Consider the following 23,452-nt stretch of genomic DNA (forward strand, 5'->3'; position numbering starts at 1 on the left):
CCTGTGGCCACTGCTGAGTTTTCCCAGTTTTCTGGCATATTGAGTGTAACACTTTAACAGCATCATTTTTTAGGATTTGAAATAGCTCAGCTAGAATTCCATCACCTCCACTATCTTTTTTTGTAATGATACTTCCTAAGACCCACTTGACTTCACACTCCAGGATGTCTGGCTCTAGGTGAACGATCACACCATCATGGTTATCTGGGTCGTGAAGATCTTTTTTGTACAGTTCTTCTGTGTATTGTTGCCACCTCTTCTTAATATCTTCTGCTTCTGTTAGGCCCATAGAGTATCTGTTCTTTACTGTGCCCATCTTTGCATGAAATGCTCCCTTGGTATCTCTAGTTTTCTTGAAAAGGCCTCTAGTCTTTCCCATTCCATTGTTTTCCTCTATTTCTTTGCTTTTTTTTTTTTTTTTTTTCACTTTAGGCAGGCTTTCTTATCTCTCCTTGCTATTCTTTGGAACTCTCTGTTCAGATGGGTATATCCTTCCTTCTTGTCTCAGCTATTTGTAAGTCCTCCTCAGACAACCATTTTGCTTTTCTTTGCATTTCTTTTTCTTGGGGATGGTTTTGATCACCATCTCCTGTACAATGTTATGAACCTCTGTCCATAATTCTTCGGGCATTCTGTCTAATCAGATCTAATCCCTTGAATCTATTAGAAATTATACATATCTTTGAAATTACAACTACAATTTACATGCTCTAAATAACTTCTCTTTTTTGGTATCGTTCCAACTTTTTACAACTTGTGTTGCAGGAAGGATGACCCCTTCCAGGGCCTGAAGGTGGACTCCTGTCTGACCCTGGGAGATGAATTGTTCAAGGAGACATATGTGCTGACAAAGCAAAAGGCTTTATTGGGAAGGAGCATCCAAGCAGAGAGCAGTGAGGTGAGGGAACACAGAGAACTGCTCCGCCCCATGGTTTGCAGTCTCTCTCGGGTTTTATTCTTTGGTAAAAGGGTTAATTTCCAGGGTGTCTCTGGTCAGTCACTTTGCTTGGCTCCTACTCTGACTCGAGGTCCTTCCTGGTGGTGCACACATCTCAACCAAGATAGATTCCACCGGATTCTGGGATGTTGGTAGAACATGCCAACCCCCTCCTTTTTCAGTTCAGTTCAGTCTCTTAGTCGTGTCTGACTTTTTGCAACCCCATGAATCACAGCACGCCAGGCCTTCCTGTCCATCACAATCCCAGAGTTCACTCAAACTCATGTCCATCAAGTTGGTGATGCCATCCAGCCATTTCATCCTCTGTCATCCCCTTCTCCTCCTGCCCCCAATCCCTCCCAGCATCAGAGTCTTTTCCAGTGAGTCAGCTCTTTGCATGAGGTGACAAAGTAATGGAGTTTCAGCTTCAGCATCAGTCTTTCCAATGAAAACCCAGGACTGATTTCCTTTAGGATGGACTGGTTGGATCTCCTTGCAGTCCAGGGGACTCTCAAGAGTCTTCTCCAACACCACAGTTCAAAGCATCAATTCTTCAGCGCTCAGCTTTCTTCATAGTCCATCTCTCACATCCATACACGACCACTGGAAAAACCACAGCCTTGACTAGACGGACCTTTGTTGGTAAAGTAATATCTCTGCTTTTGAATATGCTATCTAAATTGGTCATAACTTTCCTTCCAAGGAGTAAGCATCTTTTAATTTCATGGCTGTAATCACCATCTGCAGTGATTTTGGAGCCCCCCAAAAATAAAGTCTGACACTGTTTCCCCATCTATTTCCCATGAAGTGATGGGACCAGATGCCATGATTTTCGTCTTCTGAATGTTAAGCTTTAAGCCAACTTTTTCACTCTCTTCTTTAACTTTCATCAAGAGGCTTTTTAGTTCCTCTTCACTTTCTGCCATAAGGGTAGTCTCATCTGCATATCTGAGGTTATTGATATTTCTCTGGGCAATCTTGATTCCAGCTTGTGCTTCTTCCAGCCCAGCGTTCCTCATGATGTACTCTGCATAGAAGTTAAATAAGCAGGGCAACAATATACAGCCTTGACGTACTCCTTTTCCTATTTGGAACCAGTCTGTTGTTCCATGTCCAGTTCTAACTGTTGCTTCCTGACCTGCATATAGGTTTCTCAAGAGGCAGGTCTGGTGGTTTGGTATTCCCATCTCTCTCAGAATTTTCCACAGTTTATTGTGATCCACACAATCAAAGGCTTTGGCATACTCAATAAAGCAGATATAGATGTTTTTCTGGAACTCTCTTGCTTTTTCGATGATCCAGCAGATGTTGGCAATTTGATCTCTGGTTCCTCTGCCTTTTCTAAAACCAGATTGAATATCTGGAAGTTCACAGTTCATGTACTGCTGAAGCCTGGCTTGGAGAATTTTGAGCATTACTTTACTAGTGTGTGAGATGAGGGCAATTGTGCGGTAGTTTGAGCATTCTTTGGCATTGCCTTTCTTTGGGATTGGAATGAAACCTGACCTTTTCCAGTTCTATGGCCTTTTGGCCCCTTCCAAATCCTGTTTTCTTGTGGCAGCACCTTGTTCCTTACTGGGACCTCTGATTGCAAGACAACGCTTACAAATGATTATCATTGTGCCTGACTAGGCAGGTGGTTTCAGTCAGTGGTTACTAACACTTGCACTATTTCAATTAACTAGTTAATGAACCATCAGCACTCAGCCAGAGTAATCCCCTTTATGGTGGGCTCCTTTACCCTTTAAACACTGTTCCTGAAATCCTTGGATACTCAACTTGTCTCAGGCCCATATTAAGTAGTATGTGTATGCTTCTGTGTGTTTGTATGCACATATTTTTGCATATGCGTGTGTGGACGTGTGTGTGAGTGTGTGTGGAGATGTAATCGGCGGCCTTCTGAAGAAGAGCCCTGCTACCCTTCAGTGGAGAAATGCAGTAGGTCCAGATTTAAGATCCAGGGGCATACATGAGAATGGTGAGGTATACGTGAGAATGCCGATGCACACGTGAGGACAGCGACGCGTACGTGAAGATGGCGACGCATACATGAGGCTGGTGAAGTATGAAATGGCCACTTTTAATAACGACTCCAAAATGCTTTTGATGATTTTATATACTAGTTTTGATTTTTTAAAGTAAGTAACACTCATGATATAAAAAGTCCATCCTAGCCATCTGATTCACCTCTCAAGGCAACTACAGGTCTGAACTCTTGGTCTTCTACACTGACGGTTATGAGACCACGTGGATGGTTCATGTTTCATGATTTATGGTACTCCACCTCCATGTTTTCCTTTTCTTTCAGGATGAGGCTTTTGCTGATTTGGATCTCAATTCCCTGTCCCCTTCCTCGAGAAGTTCTGTCTGGGAGAGCAGGGCAGAGAGAACAGCACTATAGAGGCTGGTCTGAGGACATGAGAGCCCTGTGTGAGTGTGCTGGGGGCGGGTGTGGAGGGGGTGAGGCATCAGCGGTTAGTATCAAGCAGCATGGCCAGGTGAACTTGGGTGACAACCACAAAGCTCATGTCTTGCTCTTGCTCTGTGTGTGTGGTGGAGTGTTGGGACACTCTGGGTCACCTCTTAGCGACTCAAGCTGATTGAACAAGCACCAGCTCTAGCTGCAGATCCTGGGGACCGAGTGGAGAGCTCCCTGGAGAGTCTCACAGGGACAACCCAGTGCTCTCACCCCACGTGATGGGCAACCCTTCCACGCACCCTGCCAGAACTAGTCCCATGGCCTCTCCTGAAGGCTGGGGGTAGAATGTGCAGTCAGACCCCAGGCCCAGAAGAGCAGGGAACACAGTGACGGCCTAGAGGATGGCACAGCCCATGGAGGGCAAAGGGGAAATTTTAAAATTTTATTTGTGTGCCTATCATTACTTCTATTTCATTTTTAAAGCATGCGTTCCCAATGGGATTCCTATTGCCTTCTTACACCCATACATCAGCTTTCATCTACTGTGATGTGTGTTACACCCTAACTCAATTCTGAAGCAAAGGTGTTAGTGAAAGTCTTCTGAATACTTCAGAAAAAAAGAGATTTATTTTTAAAAATTTAAAACATTTACTTGGCTGTGCCGAGTCTCAGTTGCAACATTGGGGATCTTTAGTTGTAGCATGCAGGATCTTCAGCTGTGGGGTGGAAATCTCAGTTGTGGCACGTGGGATCTGATTGCCTGATCAGGGATTGAACTCGGGTGCCCTGCATTGGAAGCACCCAGTCTTAGCCACTGGACCACCAGGGAAGTCCCAGGAGATTTACGTTTAAAGTTGGGCTGTTTCACAGAGACAGAGCCGTGTTTCCCTGGAGCAGTTCTCAGAGAGGACTTGTGTGTGTGCTGGGTGAGGGTCCTGGGTGGGATGGTGGTCATGACCAGGGGCCAGGAGGCAGTCCTGGCCCTGGGTCAGGGCTGAGGCTGGACTGTCACGTATTTGTCTCTCTTGGTCCCCAACCAACCCTGGTGGGGTAAGACATGTTATGGCCATCTCACAGAGGAGAAACCAGAGCCACAGGACTCGGGTAGCTTGCCTAGGGTGGAGGGTTTAAACTTAGAGATGTCACACCCTTACTTTTGGCCTTTGGGAAGGAGGTTGAAGCCCCAGACCTCCCTCTGTACCTGTGGTTGTTCCAGGGACAAGATCTACAGGCCAAGTCATGCGCAGTGCTCATAATGCAGAAGTAAGCTTTGGCATGGCCGGCCACAGAATGTTCCAGTCCGCCGTTGCTCCGGTCTCTGCCCAAACTTGAACAGATGCTTGTTAGGGTCAGCTCCAGCGCATCACCTGTTAGGTCTTGGGGCTTTGCTTTGGCCAGTAGCAAGTACACCTGAATTGCATTTGGCTCCAGGTTAACAGAGAGCAGGACAATGCTTATACAACAAAACACTTTCCTTGTCTGTGACATGACAAAGAGCCCAAAGGGAGGTAGCTGGGGCTGGTGTGGCGGGCAGCTCCCCCTTCACTGCCCAGGGCCTCGCTGCCCCTCTTCCCTGGTGTGGGGGGCCCTGCCCTGGTGCTCCAGTGAGGACCAGGGAGGCGGGGGAGGGCTCCTGCCAAGTCGGCCCTCACGGATTCTTCTCAAGCCCTACTAAGGCGTCTCCACAGTGTCACAAGCCCAGCATTTCATCGTTGTCTCCACAACTGTTGCCTTACTGTTGGGTCAGGCTGAGTCTTGTTTATGTCCTCTACCCGTTTTCCTCTTGAGTTTTCTCTTTTTCAGCAACAGCTAAAAACTTTTTGCTTAAAGGATCAACCAACTACTTGTCTCTCCTTTTTGTTACAAATATTTCCCCTCAATTGACTGCTTATCTTTTTAGTTTGTAGAAATTTTTCCATTTAAGTTTTTAAGTTTAAGGTATTCAGGTTAATGAACCACTTCCGTACGATTTCTAACTTTGGTGGAGAAGACCCCCCAGCTGGCTCTTGAGAACACGGGCCGAGCTCACTGCAGCTTGTCGCCATCCTGGGGCTGGGCGAGGGCGGAGGGGAAGGCTGGGACCCGACCTGGGGCTCCTGAGGGCCACAGAGCAGTCCGGCCACAAGTGAGGTGGAGCAAAGGTTTGGGAGAGGAGGCACAGGGCCTGGTTTGCATTTGAGAAGTTAACTAGGCAGCCAAGCGGTGTGGAGACGGCAGGATGGGGGAGCGGTAACCTCTGAGTCCCTGCTAGGGGTGAACAGCAGGGACGCGGGCTGGAGGCTCAGACTCCAGTCCTCCTGAGGCCATGGAAAGCAAGCGGGGAGACTGATAGAGCCTGTCTCTGCCCACAGAAATTGCTGGGGGCACATGAGCCCAGAGGGCACACGCCTCCTGCCAGGACAGCAAGTGGGCCGGGTGGAACATGCTCGGACTGTTACTGTGTGCGCTCCACAGACAGAAGCTGTGACTTCATTCTTGAGAGTCTGTTTATTTTCAGATAAAAGGAATCACATTTGCCTACATACCCCAGAAAAACCTAAAGTTTGATTTTTATAATTTAATTTTAGAAAAAAGTCAACAGTTTGCACTGGAGGATGATCTCAGGTTCCCACTCCTGTGCTGGGTTAAGCAGCCTCAAACATTTATTCTTAGTAATGACATGAACATGAATGCATGCATGTGTACACACAAGTGTGTGCATCCTTTACGAAAGTTCTTGCTGTCATACCCATACATCCCCCTTTGACAATTTCACTTTTTTTTTAATTCTGCTGTACTGTTTAGCAAATAGATAATTTGATATAATGTGATTTCACAATAAGAGGTCTAACCATTGAGATATGACTTAAAGTAATAGAAAAGCTTATTATGTGCAAACAAATAGGGCTTATGCTGCAGCTGTGTCCGAGTTTATTTCACAAAGCTGTAAACACAGGCCCTTTCTCAAGTCCTGCTGATGGATGGAGTCTCTCCTGCCTTCTGTCGGCAGAAGAAGAATGCAGCAGCGAAGGCGCGCTCCGCCCTGTGCGGCTCTTGGCTTCCCGGCCCGTCACTTAAAGGAGCCCATTCATCCCCATGCCGGGCAGTGCTCCTCTTGGGGTCCTTCTGAGGCTTTTCACACACAGGCTTTCCCAAGCGGGAGACATCTGATCTCCGCCTGCCCAAGCGGGGCCCCAGGCCCCGGGGACCCGGGAGCTTGAGAAACGTGCTGAGAGCCGGGGAGCTGCCAGGGGAAGGGGCAGGGGTCACAGCCCTCCTCCCTCCCTGCCCTGAGCTGCTCCCCGACTGAGGGCCCTAGTGTAATTCCACCCCAGGCCTGGGGGTGAAAGTGGGGAGGCCCACGAGGCCAGCCAGGCCCAGCCCTGAGAGTGGACAGAGGGGGCAGGGGCCCAATCAGTTCTGCCCACTGCCTTCCCTTGGGCTGTAAAACCAGTATTGGGGGGGGCAGGTACCCAGAGGACTGTGTCCTGGAACAAGAGAACTCTTAAACCCCCGGTGTGGTGGGGTCTTCTCAGCACTTCTTAGCAGCAAGTGGTTTGGAGGACAACCCAGCCTGCCTGCCGGGTCCTCAGAGGGCTGCGGGCTGCAGGCAGAGGGCTCAGACTGCAGGCCCACGCTGGACATGTTCAGGGAACGCTCGCCCCACAGGAATCACCTCCTCTTCCGCACGTAGGCCTCCAGCCGGCCCAGCTCCTCGTAGGACTGGTAGAAAATGTCAAACTCCTGTGTGCCCCAGCCCCTCCAGACAGCCAGGCACCACTCCAGATTTTCATTCTCAAAGCCGCACACAACCGTGTCCTTTGCCACCACGGCAGCATCCATGAGAATCCTGCGGAGAGAAGGGGTTCTGAGAAAACCCACAGGAGTTCCTGCTCGGTCAGGGTGGCGACCCTCACCCTGCAGCTCCTCAGAGGACAGAGCCTGGCTAAGGGGGCATCTGTGCACCCCAGTCTGGCACCAGCCATGTGCCTCTCTGTCTGGTGGTCTAGCATGTGGGCAGTCTTTCTAAAGCCTAAAAAGGGGCATCATTTCAGCTTCACCTCAGAGCAGGTATCCTCCCTAACATACCTCAGACCCCAACATGTCCAGAAAAAATGGTCAGCCTTCCGTGTCTACGAGTTTGGCATCCTTGGATATGGAGGGCTGACTGTGTGTCCTTGTGTGTGCTTAGCTGCTCATTCATGTTGGACTCTTCGTGACCATGCACATGGACTGTAGCCCATGAGGCTCCTGTGTTCTTGGGATTCTCCAGGCAAAAATACTGGAGTGGCTTGCCAATTCCTCCTCCAGGGGATCTTCCTGACCCAGGGATTGAACCTGTGCCTTCTGCATTAGCAGGCAGATTCTTTTCCACTGAGCCACCTGGGAATCCCCTGACTATGTTGTATCACTTCATATATAAGGACTTGAGCATCCTTGGACTTTTGTATCTGTAGGAGTCCTGCAATCAGTGCCCCTGCAGATGCTGAGAGAGGCTGGAATGATCAATTCTATCTAACAATTCTTGCTTATCATGACAGGTTTTAAGCTTTAACTCAATTTCCTTGCCACTCAGTAGGGGTATGATCCTTCTCTCTTATTGTTTCCACATGCCTAGAAAATATAGGGGAATATACTAGACAGAAAACCTGTGCCAAGTCCAAACTACATACATTTTTAAAAGCAAGTTCGGCATGACCTGGGCACACCCTACACATTTCCTTCCGGGCCTCTGCAGGCCGTGTGCCCCGCTCTGAGCAGACACTGCCAGCCTCTCCTCCCTCTGCCCGTGCAGCCTGATGGCACCAAGGCCAGCATGTAAACTGGGATGTATACAGGAATCTGCTCTTGTGGGCCTTGCATGTCTCGGGCAGTTGGTAGCTATTTGCCAAGGGACTAAATGTCTCAGACGCATCTGAGACATGGGCTCAAGCTACGGCCCAAGATGCGTCGAGCCCGCCAGACGCATCTGGTGGGCTCAAGCTACGGCCTTCTTTTTGCTGGCTGCCTGGGCTGCTTTCTCCCTGCAGTGAGGGTGCCTGCTCTTGGTAAACCTGTCTTTGGGGGAAAAACAACGGCAGGGGAAAAGTCAAGGGCACTGAGGGTGGGCACTCCGAGGTCAACAGGCCTGGGCTGTATGGACACACCTGCTCCCCTGGAAGCCTGACCTGGGACCTGGGGACCACTGCCCCCACACTCAGCCAGCACACAGGAGCAAATCCAGCTCCAGTCTCCAGAACCACGGGTAGGGCAAGGGCCACTGGCCCAGGGGCCATGTACATCTCCATCATTGTTCTGCTCCGGGGAAAATGGGCCGAATGTGATTTCTCCATAAGGGAGAAAAGCGCGTGGGACTCAGCCCAGTGAGGGGTGTGGACGCTGAGGACTGCCTGACAGCCGCAGGAACACTGGCTGGACCAGCCTTGCGTCAGTACAGCCAGGTGGGCAGGGTCCGACAGGCATCCTATGGTGGCATCTGGCCTGCCTCCTGACGGTGGGCAAGTACAGCTGAGCCCAGGAATGGGCATGGTGGGCACGGATGTGGTGAAGGCTGGTGTGGCCTGGCAGCGTGGCTCCACTTGGTGCCCATTGGGAGGAGAGGCTCCTCAGGAGGGCTCCCCTGCTTGGCAGGAAGAGTGGGGGACCACTTGGATCTCCATTGTGACTGCAGCTGAGCTGGGGCTCTGCAGGCTACCTCAGGCGGGGCAGGGGTCCACAGGTGCATGGGGCCCCCCAGAAAAGGTAGCCATGACTGTGACCGATGCCCAGCTCAGCTGGCATTTGCTGATCCCCTGGGAGCTGCCTCCCGCAGACTCTGTGTTGCTCCTCCTCTGCCTCTGCTGACAGGGGTGGATGCTGTCGGTTTTGGGTAGAGGATGGAAGGGCCATGGCCATCAGGCAGGGAGGTGGCAGCGGGGCCTCGATTCCCTAAGCTACAGCCTGGCCCCCACATAGCTGCCCTCCATCTTACCCGTGCTGAGTCAGCTCTCGGGCTTTCAAGACAGCAATCACGCGGCCCCGCTGAGTTCCTGCCTCCTTCTCCAGGCCAATGACGATGATATCTCCACCTCGCCTAAGAAACCAAAACCCCGCAGGGGAACCGTTTGTCCAGGGCTGTGCTCTCCAAGGGGAAACGGAGCGGGTGTGCAGAAAGGCAGGGAAACAGACTCAGCTTCAGCAAGTGGATCGGGTTACCGAGAGGGCCCCAGAGCTGGGTGAGAAGCCCTTTCCCGGTCGGAAACCCGACCACGGCTCTCCTCTCTGGTGCCCTGAGCTCTGGTGGGCCGACAGGCTTCTGTGCAGGCCTTCTTAGGTTTGCTAAAGGGAGCCCTCCAGTTCCAGGAGAGAAAGGCGGCCCCTGATGCATCTGACTGTACTTGAAGGTTCCCTGCACCCTGGCCCCAAAGCAAGAGCAGAGAGGGCGCAGGGTGACGCCCCTGCAGGACACCTACCTGGGGACCCAGATGACGTCTTTCACGGCGAGGATCTTCACGGCCTGCAGGTGCTGGCTGAACGCCTCGCCATCCACAGGGCTCAGGTCATGCGCCGACCTGTTGGAGTCCACGGCGGGCTCAGGAAGCTGGCTGGTGTCCTCGCAGTCAGCAGAGAAGGGCAAGCTGGCAGAGCTGGCCGGGGAGCAGGGCAGGCTGGACAGGGCCGGGGGCGCCGGGTGCGGCGAGGCCGCAGAGCAGGAGGACAGGGAGCAGTAGTCAGTCAGCGAGTCCTGGTGGCTGAGGATCTGCGTGCCCAGCTCCTCGCTGAACATGAAGCTCACGTCGGCGATGGAGCCCCTCGCGGGCTCCCTCGGACTGGCCGCGGGGCTGTCCAGGGGCGGCGGGCCCATCGGGCACACGGGAAACACATCCCCTAGGGGGCTGGGGTCCCCGCAGAAGTAGCGGGCGCACAGCTGGTAGGTTGCCGAGTGGTACAGCACCAGGCAGTTGGCCCTATCATCCAGGCACCACACCACCTCCTCGCCACGGCACTCCGAGCCGCACACCACCGACGTGACCACCGAGGGCGCCACGTAGGGCTCCAGCCGCCGGCGGATCTCCAGGGCCGCGCAGTCAATGACCAGCAGGCCCGGCCCGTTGCTGTACCAGACCTCAGACCCGCTGTTGACCACCTCCATGGCCGTCACAGGGTAGGGGTTCTGCCGGGCGTCCTCGTCGGGGATGCTGAACTTGGCCCTGTTGGCCGTGTGCGAGCACAGGTAAGAGCAGCCGTAGTCCGGGGCACCCCACGCCGCAGGGAACACTGCCACCAGGCCGTCCGCCAGGCCCGCCAGCACCAGGTGGGAGTTCTGAGGGGGGAAGACGAGGTGCTTGATGCCCTTGCAGCTGGGGCATCCCAGGAGAGAGACAGCGTGTGCCCAACACACCCCTGCAGGCACCCCGTGAACACGCGCTTTCTGCCTGCACCTCCTGGCTTCTAACGAAGGCCGGGGCTGCCAGCAGGATCTTCCAGGTGTGCTCCCAAGAGAGGCACGGCTCAGGCCCAGAAGAGCCGCCTCTGCCCTCCTTCCTGGGAGCAGAAGTCCCTGGGAGCGAGGGCCGCGTGCTGCTAGGACCAGACGGCCCACCCTCGGTGAGCCTGGACCTCTTGCCGGGCCAGGAGGAGGGAGCAGCCTTCCCCTCGGTCCCCAGGCCTCCTCCGAGGCGGCAGTGGTACCCTCCTTCCCCTGAACTCTGCTGCGTAAACTCACGCTGGCTACAGGTGCCCCACGGGGCCAGGACTCCCGCTCGGCGCTCCACAAGAGCAGGCCTGGCTCTGTGCCTGCCCCCAGGGCCGGTCCACACAGGGAGGGGCTGACTCCCAGCCACCTTGAGGACTCCCCCCAGTTTTCTGCTCAGGTACCAACGGGTGCCTGCTGAGCTAAGTCTTGAAGAAATCACTTCCATCTGAGTCCTCTAATGGAGGCACCTCTTGGCCACCACGCCGCATGCCCTGCTTCCCACATCTACTCTGAAACGCCTGTGGTCCAGCCGACACTGAGAGGGTCCTCAGGGTGCCCCTGCCCTGCCATGAAGCACGTGTTCTTCTACGACCACTAGAGGTCACCAGGCAGAGGTGGTGCTGAATGCTGGGCCCAGCCCCGGGCGCCTTGGAGTGTCTGTGCAAAGCTGGGAGCAGAGAGCAGCTGAGCAGGCTCGACGCCCAGGTGGGCCGGGAGAGGGGCGGGAAGGGTTCAGGAGCACAAAGCCAGAGCCGGGAAAGGGCAGCGGCCCGGCCTTGAGCCAGCAAGAGCGAGCAGCAGAAAGCCTCCTTGTCAGGAGCTGGGAAGGCAGGCTGTCCAAGGCGATGAGTGAACCAGCCCCGAGATCAACAGCCCTCAGAATGCTTATCAAAATCCATCTTCAGGATTCCAGGACAGAAAAGAGCCAAAGCAAATAGGAGCAAGGTCTCTCTCTGAGTCCCCCCAGCTCCAGGCCCCAGCCAGGCGGCGAGTCCCACGTCCCGGCTGGGTGTGGACACGCACGTGCAAGAATTCAGGGTCTGCCCTCTGTGGCCAAGGGGCAGCACGTCCTCTGAGGGTGCAGACACGCCGACAGGGAGGCTCCGCACAGAGCCGGCTCTGTTCCTGCCGGCCACACGGGCGGCGGGGCCCCAGCTCGGGGCTCTGGCCAGCCATGGCCTTAAGCAACACTTTGTGTCCTGCTCTGTGGTTCAGTGCAACTGGGTCCTGAGCCGCCCAGCCGCGCCTGTGGGGCCACAGTCATAACTGACTCTAAGATTGATTTCAGGGTTTCTTTTTCTTAAGAAATGAAACCGTAGAGGGTAGAGAGGAGAGTGCATGTAGTTCACGACTGTCAGGAAGTAGCAATAATGCTCTCATTTACCCAGTGTGCTGGCCCAGGGCTTTAGGTACACTGTGCCCAGAGATCCTCCTCACCATCTCTTTTACGTCCACTTTGCAGATGGGAAAACTGGAATCAGACGGTGATAGTCAACTCGTTTCAACAAAGCCGCACCAATAATGGCCCTTTGAGTGGGGAGCTGCACAAACAAGTGCCTCAGGGCCCACAAAGGGGTTCCAGAGGCTGGAGAAGCCTTGGGGACGTCACCGAGGAGCTGGGGAAAGGGGGGCTCAGCTTCTCAGAGTGGGGGTTCATGGCCCTGATCTTCAGAAATGAATAAGAAGAGGTGTGAGCAGCCAGATCACTTCTGGAGGGAAGGGCCTGCTGGGCACGTGGTGCTGGGTGGGGAGGGGTGCGGCAGGGCCAGCCTGTGAGCTCGGTCTGATCTCAGCTGCAGCAGCACTTGGAATCCTGGCTGGGGCGGGTACCACTCACGATTCACTTGAGAAAGGCAGAAGCTAGAAGCTGAGGTGGTGAGTCTTTGGGGCCAGACTGGACACACAGGGACTGAGGTCTAGGCTGGATGGTGTGTATCCCAAAGCAGGCAGAGCTGGAGGGGGCGGGGATACGGCTACCCAACAGGGGTGGGGGCCTGCCAGGGCCTGGGGACTGACTGGTTGTGGGGGTGCCGGGCCAGGTTCTCAGAGGGCACACATGTGGCTGCTCCTGGATGCCAGCTGTACCAGAAAAGCATCTCACTCCAGCTGGAGCTGTGGCACTTGCCTGCGCTTAGCCCTTAGTTTTACTGGTCACTAGTTTCCCTGGTGGCTCAGATGGTAAAGAACCTGCTTGCAATGCTGGAGGCCCAGTTTCAGTCCCTGGGTCAGGACGATCCCCTGGAGGAGGAAATGGCACCCTACTCCAGTATTCTTGCCTGGAGAATCCCAAGGACAGAGCAACCTGGTGGGCTACAGTCCATGGGGTCACAAAGAGCTGGACACGACTGAGCGGCCAACACTTAGCTTCTCAGAAACCCAGAGGCACCAAGGATGGCCCGGGCCTCCTGTCTCTATGGCTGACTGTGACCTAGGCCTGGTGGTCCAGAAGAGCATGGCTCTGCTCCCTTCCCTATCAGCCTGACAGAACAGGCAACAGAGAACCAGAAACCTGTGGACCCACCTCCTTATCTCACCTTTTTTATAATAGGTACCGCCAAGAAGCAGGTGACGATGGCCGGGGTGTCCAAAGCCCGCTGGGGTGTGTTCAGCGGACACATGCCCTTGAGGCTGTAGATGTAAATCTTCTGGTCCTGCAGAGGAGACAGCTAGCGTGAGAGCTGGCTGCACCGGGCCTGCCAGCTCCCGGGGTGCACGCGGCCTCAGGAGACCCTCCACCCCTAGGGAAGTAACAGTTATCGAGGCCTTCTGATTGGCTGGTTTCATATTTCCACTCTTTTTAGAGACTCTGAAAACTACAAAATAGTCTAAAGAAAAACATAAAATCGCCTACACCACAATCCAATTTTCAGGGAAAGCCACCTTTGAAATGTGGAGCCCAGACTTTCAGTTTTCTCTGTGTACTGGTGTGTGTCTGCATTCCCAACAACAGTGGGACCACACTGCTACGCTGTTTCTGTACTCTTCTTCTCCCAGGACGACAAGTGTGGGCAGAGGCCCTCTCCTCCCTGGTCTGTTAGGGAATGAGGCATGTCCATCACTTGAGTGCACCAGAATTTGGCTAATATGCTGTCAGATGTTTAGTTGTTCATTTTCACTACTATGAGTTACACTGGAATAAGTATTCTTACCCTCTTGTCTTGTCTGAGTGTTTCTGTGTTTGCATGTCTTGGTTTTTTCCTTAGAGCAAATTCTTAAAACTGAAATTACTAAGACATAAAGGCATGAATATTGTTGAGATTTCTGATGCATATTTGAACGATACTTGCCATCTGGAAAGGTGGCACCAATTCATATTCTCCCGCCCAGTAGCTTCAGATCATTTGTTTTTTGTGGCATTCCTCTCTGGAGTTCTCAAAAGACAGTTCCTTGTGCCTTCTGCCGACCTCTTTACATGAAAACAAGAGGCCTCAGAGCTGAGTGGATTTGCTTTTAGGCAGGTGGTGTTATAAGAAGCCCAGTCACTTCACCAGCCTATCGGGGTGAATCCCTCTTGCTGGGATTCTGCAGTGGACATATCAAAGCTCCGTCCCAGCCACCAGTCAGGAGCGGGTGGGTGAGCTGGCCCTGTGAGTAAGTGTGGGCTGGGGTTCTGTCTGAAGTTCGAAATGTGCCTGGGTGTCCTGCCTGTTTTGTTGCTAAACCTGAACCCCCAGGGGCGGGAGTTACCCACGTCGATTAGAGCCCTACAGGGGCGTGGTTACCTCAGTGGCCGTCCACAGCGAGTTCTGGATCTTGAGTTGGCAGCTCAGTTTCATTCCCGCACAGCTCATGTGCTGCACTTCTAGAAGGCCCTTCTCCGTGTTCACCACCGTGTAGTTCCTACAAGCGGCAAGACGGTGCAGTCAGCGCAGGCCCCCCTCCCGAGGGCAGGCCTAGAGCAGCCTTGGAGGAGGGCATCAGCTGTGGGCCTTGCTTAACCCTTCCAGCCCAGGGTCCAATTCTGCACGTTCTGAGGGGCTCAAGGCTGCGGCAGAGCCTGGTTTACCTGCCTGGTTATGCTTGAACATTTAGGCTGAGAAAGGCATTCCCAAGAGGAAGAATGATCCTCTCTCTGTGATCTCTGACGGCTCAAAAAGTTGCATGAAAGGACACCAGGAGGCTGTACGTGCACCCCAGTCACTCCTTGCCCCCGCCCTGGGCATGTCCTCTCCCCGCCTCCAGCAGAGTACATCAGGTCCGCTAGAGACACAGTGAGTGAGCTGCAGAGTAGATGGGGCGGGGCGGGAGGGTGAGGGGGGTGGGCCTCGAAAAAGCATAAGTGCCCTGAGAACTCAAGCTGCTGTTTACAAAGAGGGCCTTTCTCTCACCCACCCACCCCTATGTCCCCCCACATTGCGCTCTGTCTCCCCACCACCCTTGAGGAACACCCACTGTGCTCACTGCTGCAGGGGAGACTGCAGCTGGGGCAGGGGTCCCTGCAGATCCGTCCTGCAGCCCGAGGGAGTAAGTCAAGTGAGTGGCTGGCAGTTCTCAATGTAAAACTTTTCTGCCATCAAATTTTGGAAACCCTTGCCACGGTTGACTGATAACGTGTATTTGTACATGATAGAGAGTTGAACGAAAAATCAGCAAATGAACACTTTCTTCAAAGTTATATTCCACACCCCCCTTTTCTCCAGTCTTTTTTCTATGCATTGAAAACATAAAACTATTATAAATAACTACATTTAACTTGGAAAAAAATTAAAATATAGAGAAACTTACAGGATAACACTCCCCTATTCCCTCCAACAAGAATTTTATGCATGTCCTGTTTTCTGCATGTAACCACTTCCTTCTTACCTCTTCGTTGTTGTTCAATTGCTAATTAACTCTTTGCCACTCCGTGGACTGCAGCACACCAGGCCTCCCTGTCCTTCACCATCTCCCAGCGTTTGCTCAAGCTCATGTCCATTGAGTTGGTGCCCCTCTCTTCCCTAATTCAGGACGGTCTCATTTTCCCCTCCACTCTCACTTTCCAGGATCACTGCCCTTCGTGCTCTGGCTTCAGTGAGCGTGTCCCTTCTTCAGGCTGGTGGTGAGCTTTTAAAACCTCCCCACATCACAGGGGCCTTTCCCTTCCCACTGGAGATGAGCTTTTACCGCTTTGGGCAGTGTTGTCTCCAATACTGTGGGTGAGTCTGTAACACTGAGACGGTAAAGAAAGCACCGTCGTGGGGCGGTGGGGAGGTGGGACAGAGCCGATGCCAGAAGCAGTGCCGAGCACAGCACCCCTGGGAAAGGCTCTGCTGCTGCTGCTGCTAAGTCGCTTCAGTTGTGTCCAACTCTGTGTGGCCCCATAGACGGCAGCCCACCAGGCTCCGCCGCTCCTAGGCGTGCAAATGCTGGGTCAAAGGGCATGAGTATCTCAAAGCCATTTAAAACATATCGACAAATTGTTTTTCAGACAGATGTGCAAATTTACATACTCACTAGTAAGGTATGAGCAACCTTCAGCAGTTTACATTATTATGTTTGAAAATAAAGCTTGCCAATAGGAGAAGAAAAAGGAATCTTGCAGACGGAATTTATATTTCTTTGATTATTAGAAAGTTCTACTGTTAAAAAATATTCCTTGCCTATTTTATGACTGAGATTTTAGTATTTTTTCCCACTGATGTGTAAAAGTCTCTGAAATAACAGATAATAATTTCTGATTTTCTCTATTTGTTTAAAAGATTTTTGAGAGTCTGCTGAGAAAATAAATATTGATGGAAAATGGGATTTATTTTTATATTTATATATCTGATGAGCATTTCAATTTGTTTTATGTGTACATTTATATCTTTTAACAGTAAGAGGGCTTTATTTTCACGATAGACAGTATGCCTGTATTTCCTGGTCTTCTGAGAGTGTGACACTCCCTCAAAGCGTTAGTGGCATCAGGATGCTGTCTGTACCTATGAAGGAGTTTGAAAACTATGTATGTGCTAAGTTACTTTAGTCGTGTCTGACTCTTTGTGACCCCATGGACTGTAGCCTGCCAGGCTCCTCTGTCCATGGGATTTCCCAGGCAAGAACACTGGAGCGAGTTGGCATTTTCTTCTCCATGGGATCTTCCATACCCAGGGATCGAACCTGTGTCTTTTACGTCTCTTGCCACGTGCTGTCATTCAAACCAGAGCGCCCAGCCCCTCCCTCTCAACTCCTCCCTCCCTTCTTCTTTTGCAGCGTGCGTATCACAGCCCACGCACTCATCACCCAGCTTCAGGAACTATCACTCTATGGCCATGTCAGTTTATTTCTGCCCCCATCCATTTTTTTCTCTCCCCAGATTCTTATGAAGTAAGTCCCCCAAATCATCTTTTTATCTAACTTTTATCTGCATTTATCTCTAAAAAATTATTAGAAAAAAAAAATTAGAAACCTAACCACAGGGCATGACCACACCTAAGAGATGCTAATTCCTTAATGTCACGAATGTCCAGTGTTCCAACTTCCCTAATTCTCTCATCATTGCTTTCAGTTTACTTGAACCGGTAGTAAAAGAAAGCCTGCATTTCCGCTGATTTTTATGTCTCCAAGTCTTTTTTAGGCTTCCCTTCTCATTCTTTCCAAGCAGGGAGCAAGTCACGTGCTGAAGACACAGGCGGTGCCCTGTGGAGTTCCTGCAGCCCCGGGCATCATCCACCTTACTCCCCTGCTCCCCACCTCGAGTCTCGATTAGATTTCATCTGATTTCTTGGGCTAGAAGGCATCCTCAGTAGGATGTGCGCTGCTCTTGGGAGGCACACAATGTCGGGATCTCGCTCCCTCTGTGATCGTTAATGGTCACTGCCGAAGTCTGTTACTTCAACAGGGATTACAAAATACTGCCATTCTAATTCTAGTATCTTTCTCCATTTACTAGCTTCATTTACCCTAGAAAGAAAAACTTCCTCCTAACATCTCTTTTGCTAGCTACCCTGGGGCACAGCTCACATTCCAGACAGACTAGTTTTCAAAATATTAAGTTTGCTCTCTAGGAGCCTCCAATGATGATAAATGAGGAGTTTTTTTAAATTAAAAAGTCTTTTTAATTACTACTTTTTACTAAGTAGCATTAGAAACTTGTGAGCTTAAACAATTTGATGTGTCTCAGTTTATTGCAGACGTTTATTCTGGCTGAGGCTTGTTGCCCTGTCTTTGGCCCATGGGAACCTCTTCAGGCTGATCCTGAATCCGTTTGATCTATCCTCACCATCTCTGATGGCATCCTTGTTGTCAGAGTGTCCAGTGTTTCAGGCCTACTTCCTCCCCCAGATCTGGAGTCAGTCACTTCTCCAGTAAGCTTTGGTTCCCTTGGCCCTGAGAGAGGACCATCTGCATCCTAGGGGGTCTCACTGGCATTGTTTCTAGGCCTTTTCAATGGGCAGAGCTAGGAAATATGAGTTCATTATTCTTAAAGGTAAAATACTCACAAATCTATCCAATTTAAATTCAGAACTACAGAAGTTTTATTTAACTTATTTTTTATATTTTACATGATAAATATCACAATTTGCAAAGCACAGCGTCAATATAATTACTCATTTACTTTACCCTATAGTTTATAAGCAATGCCTTAAAACAGCAACACACTACCACCACCATTATAATTACTGTGTGTATATACACACACACATATGCATTTTTACATGGATATGGGTATTTAGGTATACACTGTTTACATATATACTTTTCTTTTTTCCTTAGGGCATGGTTTCTCAGAGTATGTCTTAGGTCAGAACGCTCCGTCACAGCAGCATAAACCCTGATGAAAACCACACCAACAGTGACCTAAGTAAAATGGCAAAGTCCTCATTTATTTCATTGCATCTTAAGCTTTGCTTCATCTGAGCCTTACCAGATTTGCACACCTGCACATATTTGCAGTAGGCTTCCTAGATCATGCCTTGAAAAGCTTTCCTGCTTCTGAAGGGGTCACACTAGGTAGGTGGGAGAGGCCAGGACTGAAGCATCTCACACAGGATGTGCTTTTCTGCAAAGTCTCTGATGCTATCTTTCCAAATCCCTGGCCTCGGTGTCCTTCTCCTTGAATGCATATGAAATCCTCTCCCCCAGGCCCTTGTCCTTCCCACCCCATCACTAAGAAGAGACGCGCCTGGAAGTTGGGTGGGCGGCAGCATGAATCCCTATTTGGGCACCCTTTCTGCTTGACCAGGGGCCCCTTCCCTCCTCTCTACTCAGCACCTCCACTAGCACCCTTCTCTCTTCCTGTCCCCCAGCATCATTTACTTTCTCTGCCATCGAGCTGCAAGTAACTCCCACCTTAAAACATAACCCTCCCTTGACCTCTGCCCCTTATGTCCCAGGCAGACACCACATTTTCTCTGCTTCTCTTATTCACAAACCCACACGTGCTTGTCTGTATGCATGCGGACTGCTTTCTCTCTTGAGCAGACGTCATCAGGATTTCAACTCACCATTCACTAAACATCTCTCACCATGGTCATCCACGACTGCTCCCCACCCACCGCTGCCCCCCACTCTGACAGCAGCAGGTTATGGCAAGCCTCGCACGTTACCTGGCCTCCTCCTTGCCTTCCCAGAATACCACCATGTACTCCTGGCCCTGGGATGAGAAGAAGGACGTCTGCTTCCCGCAGGGCAGTTGGTACATGAAGGTCGCAAAGGTCGGGTCCTTCATCTGGCTCACCACCGCCAGGGCCAGTGGTCGCTGAGGGAGACAGGCCCGCAAGGTCATGAGTGAGGGTCACTTACAACCAAATGAGTGCCCACCCTGTCCTCAAAACTAAGGGTCTTAAACCAGGAAGAAGTAGAATCTGCTTATTCAGGACCCAACCAAAACAAGAAGCCAAAACAACTTCAGATACCAGAAATAAACCCTCCCAGGTGTCTGGGTCACCGTCATCCATGGCAACTCAAAACCAGGTGGTCAGGTGAGCATAAGCTCTGATATTCCAATCCTTGTGTCCAGGGACACACAGTTGTAGAAAGAATTTTTCTCAGACCTCATTTACTTTCAATGACCAAATCTAATTTGATAAAAGAGTTTTAATCCTGAAACCACTGATCTCTTCTAAAAACAAAATGATACCTTCAAAATGATAATATGACTCCTGTTTCTCATGAGCAAACTTTCTTCCCATTCCTTTAAAAAGAGATATGTACATTCGCACAGCTCTCGCCTGGGGGCTATACTGCTATAAAGGGTTGGTTTGTTTTATGTGCATGGTGATGTAACATAAAAGTTGGGGAGGAAAAGAAACTTCGTTTTTCCTGAGAGTGACACTCACACAAAGAAAATGAACTGGGTGTGTCAGAGTAACACATATATCTTCATAAAAGAGATGAGCAGAGAAGAGCCCATTTGTTTTAGACCCTCAGTGAAGAGTGTGCAGGCAACCACACAGGTGTGTTCTGGAGACCCACAGCCTCCACCAGCTGCAGGAGCTGCGAGGGCCCCAGGTACCTTCTCGGGCTTCGTATCCCAGCACTCCATCATAAGCGCCTGCAGTCGATGGAACTGCACTTCCTCCGGCTGACCCAGAACCGGGCGGATGCCCTTGGACAGCTTCTTGGCGATCTGAAGCTGGTGCTGGCCCAGTGCGGGCCGCTGTCCTGACAGCAACTCGTAGAGCACCATCCCGTAGGAGAACATGTCTACCTGGGCAGAGAGGCAAGCCAAATCAGACACCCTGCCTGGGCCCAGCAGATCTGGCTCTGACAGAGAGGGAGCGGGAAGACACATTAGAGAAGGAAAACGTGGGTTCTGCCCAAAGGAAGCAATCATCAGTTCACCAGTCCATCCACCTCTCTCTACCTGTCCAAACATTCCACCAACCATCTGACCTTCCATGATTCTGTCCCCTAAGCCATCTATCTTCCAGTCCTTTTTTCCCTTCCTTCCTCCCTCCCACCTTTCTATACATCCATCCATCTACCCACACACATGATCATCTTCCCTTCTGCACATTAATCTGTCCATCTTTCAATGTATCCATATATGCAGCCCTTTGATGGTCCTGTCCATTTACCCATCTTCCAAAACTTCCTTCCTTCCATCCATCCACTGAACACATAATGAAAACCTGGTGTCAAGCACTGCGTAAGGGTTTGAAGGATGCCATGGTACTTTCCCTTTATCAAAACAAGGCAGGAAAATGCAAACCCTTGGTTTAACATGCCTGATAGTAGGAGTACACGCAAATCACAAAAAAGGGGAAAGTCTCCCAGATCACAACATCTTGATTCATTTAAATGTCATGAAAAATCCCCTAACGGAGTGACACGGGTCTCCATAAGGGTCAAGAAATAACCTTTTAGCAGGAAAATGGCTAAGATAGACCTGAGCGTTTTCAATGTGAAGGTTCTGTTATAAATTTAGTTATGAGGTGCTTTGCCATCTGCTACTCAGAAGCTTATTTTTGTCACCCTGATTTGCCTTTTCTATCTTGGTTAATAGCCACGGTGCTGGGTTAACATGCTTGGGTCATTCGTGAAGCCATCAGTCAATGACTCATCTGCAAGTCACCAGATAATGAGAAATTATAGACAAGAGGAGTTTCACTGCTGGATGACTAATTAGCCAGGGCCAGCCCTAGATGCAAGGTGAGCACTGCAAGAGTGTGAAGTTGTCTGTGTATCAGCACCTACCAAGCAGTCCTCAGGGAAGAAGGCCTCGTCCCAGTCAAGGCTGGCCACGCGGCCGTCTAGGAGGCCGTGCTGGACCTGCTGGGATCACTCTCTCCTCCTGGCTTTAGTGACGCTGCCTTTTGATCTGACCCGGGGCCTTTAGCAGCCTTATCTGTCTGTCCCTCACCAGCCACTGCGAAGCTGGTCCTCTGTCCCCCTTTTGCATAGCTGCCTAGCAGATGCGGATAAGAATCATCTCTGTCTTGGACTTTTTGTCCACCGTGCACAGCCTCCACTATGTTTCTGAACTGAGGTTTGAGAATTCTGAGGTTCAGTCACTGTTCTGCAGCTAAGGAGACGTCACCCTTGACGTTTCTAGGTGGACACAGGCCTCTGTGCCCTTCTGGTTCATTCCAGGGCCTCCCGGTTGAGCACGAGAGAGGAGAGATGTGTGCCTGAGGGTGTGTAGAGCCCAGAGCTGCAGGTGCCCTGGGACCAGGCCATCCTGGGCCAAGGGACTGCTGTGGGTGGGCCATACCTTCTCGTCATACACGATGCGAGGCCGGATCTCCGGCGCCTGGTAGCCGGGAGTGCCCTCCACGCCAAGGGCGCCCTCGTGGAACGACTGCCGGGAGATGCCATAGTCGGACAGCTTGATGTTGATGTGCTCCTTGATGTCCAGAGACCAGACCAGGATGTTGTCGGATTTCAGGTCACAGAAGATGATGTTTTTCTTGTGCAGGTAGGCCAGGCCAGAGGCTATCTGGTAAGCTATTTTTTGGGTGAGCATGTGTCCCAAGGGCATAAAGGAGGAATCTTGGCAAAGAAAAAATATCAAACTATTATCATAACAACTCTTATTTTCTTACCTCTGTATTCCCCAATATTTTATAGTCTACAGATACATTCTCATTGTTCTCTAGGCTAGGTGCCAGAAGAGACAGAGGACGACCTTCTTAAGATTATTTAGGTTACAAATGCTTATTGTGAGTGCTTTATTCATAGTATCTCATGCCTGCAGTGGTTGGTGGTTTTACTAAAAAAAAAGCCAGGATTCAAAATTCCTAGAGTTCACTTCAGGCCAAGATTGCTACTATAATGTCAAGGAGTGAGTGGCAGGTATAAGAACTCCATTAAAAGAAAATCTCTTCTGTTATAGGAGAAATAATTAATTTTAATTGCATTTCTTCTTCCTGAGTTAAAAGACAGCTATCTCTTTCCCTCTGTCAGCTCATCGGAATTTAGTTACCCATTTCTTAGGGTAAGTGTTCTAAAGTTTGGTTGAAAAATAATGTAGGCTAAAACTGACCACAGGGCCTCGGATGTTTAACCACAGTGGATGGACACGGAGCCCTGTGGGCAGAGAGAGACTTGAGCGCCCGCGGGCTTCCCGGGCTCTGCCGCTCAGGGCTCCAGGGGCTGCCTCCTTTGATGGTCTCACTGCCCTCCAAGGGGGGGCTATTGCCTCCTCTGATGGATGAGTAAATGAAGCAACTTCCCAGATTATGGCAGAGAACCTGGACTCAGAACACAGTTCTGTCTGACTCCAAACGGCAAGCTCCTCCAGTGGTGCCAACGCCACTGCCTGACACTTAGGCATGGAGAAGCTCTCCTGTTTCCACCAGGCATGGCCCACGAGACTCAGGCAGCTGTGCCCGGCCCTGGCTGGCTCCCTGGGCCCTGTGCTGCCCGCCGTGGGCCCCTGGGGGAAGACTCCAGGTGCAGCGCGTACCTCTGGCGTTCTCGGACAGCACGGTGTTGAGGCTGCCCAGAGGGGCGAGCTCCAGCGCGAAGCAGAGCGGGTGGACGCTGATGCCGATGAGGGACACGATGCAGGGGTGCTGCAGGGCGTGCAGCATGCTGGCCTCCTGCCGGAACTCCGAGAAGCTCCTCATGGCGTCGGTGGCTTGCAGGCGCCTCAGCATGGTATCTGTGGGGGGAGCTCGGCTGTCAGCGCCAGCCGGGTGGGGGCCCCGCCAGGCTCGGAGCCTCCCCTCGGGGACTCCTGGGGCTGGCCGGGGCCAGGACTTGTACCTCTGGGGGCTGCAGTACCATCACCCAGAATCGGGCACCAAATGGGAGC

At 51.5% G+C, this 23,452-nt stretch overlaps 1 protein-coding gene across 1 annotated transcript in view; it reads right to left on the minus strand.

Moving 5' to 3' along the window:
* Positions 1–5,970: 5,970 nt before the first annotated feature.
* Positions 5,971–23,452, minus strand: part of LRRK1 (leucine rich repeat kinase 1) — a 143,370-nt gene continuing 125,888 nt past the window's right edge. Inside the window, exons 25-33 of the mRNA XM_068990902.1 lie at positions 23,102–23,299; positions 21,908–22,185; positions 20,207–20,401; positions 19,299–19,450; positions 14,514–14,631; positions 13,326–13,442; positions 9,788–10,638; positions 9,307–9,408; positions 5,971–7,185 (exon numbers count right to left, since the gene is read on the minus strand). Coding sequence (XP_068847003.1) covers positions 7,008–7,185; positions 9,307–9,408; positions 9,788–10,638; positions 13,326–13,442; positions 14,514–14,631; positions 19,299–19,450; positions 20,207–20,401; positions 21,908–22,185; positions 23,102–23,299 — 2,189 coding nt within the window. The 3' untranslated portion in view covers positions 5,971–7,007. The remainder of the gene's footprint in view (positions 7,186–9,306; positions 9,409–9,787; positions 10,639–13,325; positions 13,443–14,513; positions 14,632–19,298; positions 19,451–20,206; positions 20,402–21,907; positions 22,186–23,101; positions 23,300–23,452) is intronic.

The sequence above is a fragment of the Capricornis sumatraensis genome, chromosome 19 (assembly GCF_032405125.1).
Source record: "Capricornis sumatraensis isolate serow.1 chromosome 19, serow.2, whole genome shotgun sequence".
Classification (NCBI taxonomy): domain Eukaryota; kingdom Metazoa; phylum Chordata; class Mammalia; order Artiodactyla; family Bovidae; genus Capricornis; species Capricornis sumatraensis.